The 6,940-nt window shown below is 48.7% G+C and overlaps 1 protein-coding gene across 1 annotated transcript; it reads left to right on the top strand.

Annotated features, from left to right (window-relative positions):
• The first annotated feature begins 1,323 nt into the window (after nucleotides 1–1,323).
• Nucleotides 1,324–3,698, top strand: LOC107268426. The gene is made up of 2 exons (XM_025085725.1): nucleotides 1,324–1,795; nucleotides 2,320–3,698. The coding sequence occupies exons 1-2, from the start codon at nucleotides 1,366–1,368 to the stop codon at nucleotides 3,696–3,698; spliced, it is 1,809 nt and encodes a 602-aa protein (XP_024941493.1). The 5' UTR covers nucleotides 1,324–1,365.
• Nucleotides 3,699–6,940: the final 3,242 nt, after the last annotated feature.

Raw genomic sequence — 6,940 nt, 5'->3', positions numbered from 1 at the left:
AACTTGTGTGTCGTTCAGCAAATGTGCACAGCGTGCATAAACGATACAGATCTCGCGAAGGTATGTCCGTCTTGCAGTGTACGCGAGTACGTCTTCGAAGAGGATCCCGTAAGGCAGTTTGTAGATTACGCGTGCGATCCTAAAAGAAAATCGTTTCAGAGAGTGATCGGTGTGGCGCATAACGCCAAGGGCTTCGACGCGCAGTTTATACTAAAGCATATCGTGAAGCGTAAGCGGAAAACTCTAAAACCACAGACGCTGATACTCAGTGTAACGCCAAGGGTTTCGACGCGCAGTTTATACTGAAGCATATCGTGAAGCGTAAGCGGAAAACTCTAAAACCACCGACGCTGATACTCAGTGGCACGAGTATCATAATGATGAAGACAGGTCGTGTAACATTCATAGACAGTCTTAATTATTTTCACATGCCTCTGAGTGGTCTGCCAAAAGCCTTCGGTCTCGTGGGCTCTGGTGGTTTGAAACAAAAAGGTGTCTTTCCGCATCTATTCAATACTCCCGAAAATCAGCACTATATCGGTCCTCTACCGCCACTCAAGTTTTATTCACCCGATACGGTGCCGACGGCTCAACGTGATCAATTCCTAGTATGGTATAACACGTGGTTTTTGCATACCGTGTAACAGATCTTACACACACGAGGCAGAGCATAAGTGTTCCCACAAATGCGCTAGATGTTTTGGAAAACCGCCCTGCGATTCGGCTCTCCCCACATTGTATTGTCGCGAGTGCCATAGGTACTTCTTTGGTCAAATCTGTTTCGATAACCGTATAAACACGCTATTTATCAAACATAAGGGAAAAGAAAAGAGCGTATGTCAGGCCGTTCGCAGCTGTCCACAGTGTCTCAGGCCTCTTCGAAGAGCGCTGCGTAAACACTCTTGCGATAAGGTGTACTGTAGAGTCTGCAAGAGCTTTAACAAATTAGGCCATCAGTGTTACGTCAGACCGGTAAAAAAGGCGCCTGTGGAAAAAAAAATTCTATTCATTTTTTACGATTTTGAAACACAGCAGATACAGAAGCTGCCCGGTGACGACACGGTACGCATCCACACGCCAAACTTGTGTGTCGTTCAGCAAATGTGCACAGCATGCATAAACGATGCAGATCTCGCGGGGGTATGTCCGTCTTGCGGTGTACGCGAGCACGTCTTCGAAGAGGATCCCGTAAGGCAGTTTGTAGATTACGCGTGCGATCCTAAAAGAAAATCGTTTCAGAGAGTGATCTGTGTGGTGCATAACGCCAAGGGTTTCGACGCGCAGTTTATACTAAAGCATATCGTGAAGCGTCAGCGGAAAACTCTAAAACCACCGACGCTGATACTCAGTGGCACGAGTATCATAATGATGAAGACAGGTCGTGTAACATTTATAGACAGTCTTAATTATTTTCACATGCCTCTGAGTGGTCTGCCAAAAGCCTTCGGTCTCGTGGGCTCTGCTGGTTTGAAACAAAAAGGTGTCTTTCTGCATCTATTCAATACTCCCGAGAATCAGCACTATATCGGTCCTCTACCGCCACTCGAGTTTTATTCGCCCGATACGATGCCGACGGGTCAACGTGATCAATTCCTAGCATGGTATAACGAGCAACGGTCTGCGGGCTACGTATTTAACTTTCGAACAGAGTTTATTGATTACTGTAGATCCGACGTCGCCATCTTCAGACAGGCATGCGTTTCTTTCCGCGCAATGTTTCTCCAGCACGGTAGCGTTTGTCCTTTCTCGGAGAGCACCACCATAGCCTCAGCGTGTTCAAGAGTTTTTAGAAAAAATTTTTTGCGGGACGAGCAGATAGCCATTTTACCACCGGGCGGATACCGCTACTGCGAGAAACAATCACGTAAGGCCCTGTTATGGATCCATTCGCTGGAGCATCGTTGGGGTTGTACCATAGCGTTTCTTTCCGCGCAATGTTTCTCCAGCGCGGTAGCGTTTGTCCTTTCTCGGAGAGCACCACCATAGCCTCAGCGTGTTCAAGAGTTTTTAGAAAAAATTTTTTGCGGGACGAGCAGATAGCCATTTTACCACCGGGCGGATACCGCTACTGCGAGAAACAATCACGTAAGGCGCTGTTATGGCTCCTTTCGCTGGAGCACCGTTGGGGTTGTACTATAGTTCACGCAGGGCGCACTCGAGAGTACCGTCTACCGGAGGGTACGCCCGTCGACGGATACTACCACGACGCCGATACAGGCCTGCGACACGTCTTGCAGTTTCAGGGTTGCTTTTGGCACGGGTGCCCAAAATGTTACCGCATAAACACAGCCTCAGCGTGTTCAAGAGTTTTTAGAAAAAATTTTTTGCGGGACGAGCAGATAGCCATTTTACCACCGGGCGGATACCGCTACTGCGAGAAACAATCACGTAAGGCGCTGTTATGGCTCCTTTCGCTGGAGCACCGTTGGGGTTGTACTATAGTTCACGCAGGGCGCACTCGAGAGTACCGTCTACCGGAGGGTACGCCCGTCGACGGATACTACCACGACGCCGATACAGGCCTGCGACACGTCTTGCAGTTTCAGGGTTGCTTCTGGCACGGATGCCCAAAATGTTATCGCATAAACAGGGATACGCGGTTGCACACGGGGGAATCTATGGATGCGCGCTTCGAGAGAACGCTGGCAATGAGTGATAAGATCCGCTATCTCGGTTACGAATTGACAGAAATCTGGGAGTGTGAATTCGATAGATGGATAAGCGATCCGGCACAGGCTACATTATATAGAACATTGAATGAGAACCCGTTGGTAGCGCAACCACAGCTGGAACCCCGCGATGCTTTCTTCGGTGGACGTACAGGGAATACCGTCAGTTTTTACGAAGTCGAGGGTTCTGAGAGGATACACTACGTGGATGTGTGCTCGCTCTATCCCTTCATATCGAAAACGGGGAAATTCCCTGTAGGTCACCCTAGAGTGTATGTGGGCGATGATTGTCGCGAGCTAACGGGTGATCACAATAACATCGATAGCGTAGAGGGGCTAATTAAGTGTGTCGTGTTACCGCCGCGAGATCTGTATCACCCCGTGTTACCAACGCGCATGCACGGTAAATTGCTTTTCGCACTGTGTCATTCCTGTGCAGAGTCAACGCTACAGGGTTCGTGTCCTCACGAGAATCCTGAGGATAGAGTATTCGAAGAGACATGGGTTGTGGACGAGGTCAGGCGGGCTGTACGTAAAGGATATCAAATAACGGCGATAAACGAAATATGGCAATACGAGATCACTCAGTACGATCCGACGACGCGGACGGGCGGTCACTTTGCCAGTTACATAAATACATTCCTGAAGATTAAGCAGGAGGCTAGCGGCTGGCCGCGCGAGTGCAGCTACGATGAGTCTAAGAAGCTGTATGTAGAGGAGTACGATCGGGTCGAGGGTATTCGACTAGATTTTGCTAATATAAAATCAAATCTTGGTCTGCGAGTAGTCGCCAAACTATGTCTGAATTTCTTTTGGGGTAAGTTCGGGCAGTGCGAAAATCGACCTAAAACGGAAATCGTAACGACTCGTCAGAAGCTCGTGAGTTTGCTTACGTGCCCGGAGGTCGAAATTACGGGTATTCTACCCGTAGATGACGAAGTACTCTACGTCAACACGAGTAGTACGAGCGAATCGGTGATACCCACAGCGTACACAAACGTCGTTATAGCTGCGTACACCACGGCTTAAGCTCGTCTTAAGTTATATGACTATCTCGAGAAATTAGATCGACGTGTACTATATTACGACACGGACTCGTATATATACGTATCGGATGGTCGTCACGCCGATAACGCTTACGAACCGTCGCTCGGCAGTCTTTTGGGCGATTTAACGGACAAGCTGGAGTGGTACGGTGTTGGTAGCTGCATCACGTCATTTGTATCGGGAGGTCCGAAATTTTACGCGTACCGGGTACGTAAGCCAGACGGTTCTCACGCAGAGGTCTGCAAAGTCAAAGGTATCACGATCGACCACGCGACGAGTCTTGCCATTAATTATGATTGGATACGGTCTTATGTAACGGAGGTCCGAAATTTTACGCGTACCGGGTACGTAAGCCAGACGGTTCTCACGCAGAGGTCTGCAAAGTCAAAGGTATCACGATCGACCACGCGACGAGTCTTGCCATTAATTATGATTGGATACGGTCTTATGTAACGGGGCAGACCAGCGAAGCGGTCGTTTTACGCTATGACGCGATACGTCGTACTCCGTTTCACGACGTAGTGACACGACTCGAATCAAAAACGTGTAAACCGACAGAGCTTCAAAAACGGCGACGCGATGGTCGTTTCGGATCCTTGCCGTACGGATTTATGTAGCTAATATTATAAAAAAAAGAAAATTGTAAAAATGTATATACCGGCCTAAACAATAATTCACCGAGCGGCTTTATGTAACCACTATTATAAAAAAAAAGTAATTGTACAAATGTATATACAACCCTGAACAATATTTTACCGTACGCTTTTATGTAACTAATATTACAAAAAAAAAATGTACAAATGTATATACAACCCTGAACAATATTTTACCGTACGCTTTTATGTAACTAATATTACAAAAAAAAAATGTACAAATGTATATACAACCCTGAACAATATTTTACCGTACGCTTTTATGTAACTAATATTACAAAAAAAAAATGTACAAATGTATATACAAACCTGAGCAATAATAGTACGGATAATAAACGTATTTATTTTAAAAACAAAAAAAAATCTCTTTTATCGATCTATCCCCGAAGGCTCTACCAGCCCGTCCACGTTATGTTTTTTTTTTCAGCGGCGCTTCGGACAAGCTAGCAGTGCACGGTGGCTAGCGATATGGTTGACGCACATACAGGCAGGCAGTTAGCTCACAGGTGCACGATGAGCTCACCCGGACGAGGGGCTAGCAACGTAACCGATAAGAGCTAGCAAGCGCGCGCGACGTTACGAGTCTGACGCGTGTCGCGCGCCAGCCACGGCCAGGCCCCGCTATGGAAGGGGGAATTTGTAAAAGCCAGCAGACTCTTTAACAGTATATTCCTGAAGAGCACCGCCAGATAACGTCATTTGGCATAATGGACACGCGGTGGAAGCACCCGTGGACGTCGATGGTCTGCGGGCCAACGGGGTGTGGGAAGACGTTTTTCGTAAAGAAATTCCTACGGTTCATCGGGGACATGAGCGACGTGCGCTTCGCGCGCGTTCTCTTCTACTATGCAGAGTGGCAGGAGGGGTGCAGGGAGTACGCGAGCGCAATAGAGTTTTACGAAGGCCTACCGCAGAACACCGATTACGGCAACGATCCACGCCCGAAACTTGTCATCATCGACGATCTCATGAGGGAATCGTCCAATAATACGGTGGTCGATATTTTTACCAAAGGCAGCCATCATAAGAACATTAGCGTTATCTTTATCACGCAGAACCTCTTTCATCATGGGCCAGGACAGCGCGGTATCTCGTTAAACGCCAACAACATCGTTGTATTTAAAAATCCGCACGACAGAGCACAGATACAGTATCTGGCCAGACAGGTGTTTCCTGAAAATCCGCGCTTCGTACAGGAGGTCTACCGTGACGCCACGGCCCAACCGCATGGCTATCGACTACTCGATTTGAAGCAGTCGACCTCCGATAACTGCCGCTTTCGCACGTGCGTGTTTCCTTCGGACCCGTTGCACTATGTGTACGTACCGCGAAAGAGTATAAAGGGCGGGTACACCGACCGAGACGTAACAGTCATTCGGTTGTAATGGTATCCGGCGCACGCTGCTCTATAGGGCGCAAACACGCCGCCGTGTTAAAGGCTGTTTGCCATCTGGATAGCAAACAGCGTAGCGCTTTGTTACGAGTGGCCGATCCACGACTCGTCAACTGTATATGCGAATGTGCTCTAAATATTCTTCGCGGTAACGTGCCTCTCAAGCCGACGCAAACGTTGCTTACGAAAACACGCATCGCTGTTGAGATGTTTATCCACACCGGGTTCAGCCGTCAAAACTAGAAAACGTCTTATCGTTCAGAGCGGTGGTTTTTTACCTCTTCTGCTAGCACCTATACTGGGCACCGTCATATCGAAACTCATAGGGGGAAGTGGACAGGGGTATACGCCGCGAAGAGAGAGACAGATCGAGATGGAGCATGCCAAAAAGATGGTTCTCATCCCTCAGGAGAGCGTGGAGCAGCAGCACTACCGGTCAATGCCTCATACACCCCACCAACACCACCAGCAGCAGGAGCAGGGTGTCGACACCGTAAACACCGTGCAGACCCCCGGGACCCCATTAAGCAGATTAGATGCATCCATGAAGGAGATCCTACACTCGCCGAATTTTATCGGCAGCAGCAGGAGCAGGGTGTCGACACCGTAAACACCGTGCAGACCCCCGGGACCCTCTTAAGCAGATTAAACGCATCCAGGAAGGAGATCCTACACTCGCCGAATTTCATCGACGAGCGCGAAAAGTGGAAGATGTACAATCAGGTGCTGCAGCGTTATCTGCACTTTATCGAGGATCTGCGAAATAACGTCGACGAGGATAGGCGAGGCGATAACGATGCCAAGAAAAAAAATAACGATTTTGCGGAGGATAATGTCAAGAGCTTGACCGACGATGGCGAAGACGACATCATCGCTACCGTACCCCAAAATTACAGAGCTAAGGCTAGGCTCTTACTAGGAAGGCTGCGTAACGCTGGTTCGCCACGCATCTCGTGGAGTAAATAGGGCCTTACGCGTATCGGTGGAGCCGTCGTGCAGGACGCCAACATCGTGGATTTAATCAACGACGCTATGCGCGAGAGAAAAACAGCGAGACGGGCGGGGAGTCGGCAGTTTGTGCGGTTCCTTCGTACTACCGGTATACCGCGCGAATATATCGGTAATCAGCGTCTATGGAGGGAGAGGAGCAACACGGGGTCTCCCGGTAATCAGACACC

Source organism: Cephus cinctus, unplaced genomic scaffold, assembly GCF_000341935.2.
Source record: "Cephus cinctus unplaced genomic scaffold, Ccin1 Ccin1_scaffold0562, whole genome shotgun sequence".
Lineage (NCBI taxonomy): Eukaryota > Metazoa > Arthropoda > Insecta > Hymenoptera > Cephidae > Cephus > Cephus cinctus.
This window is presented reverse-complemented; position numbering and strand designations above follow the sequence as displayed.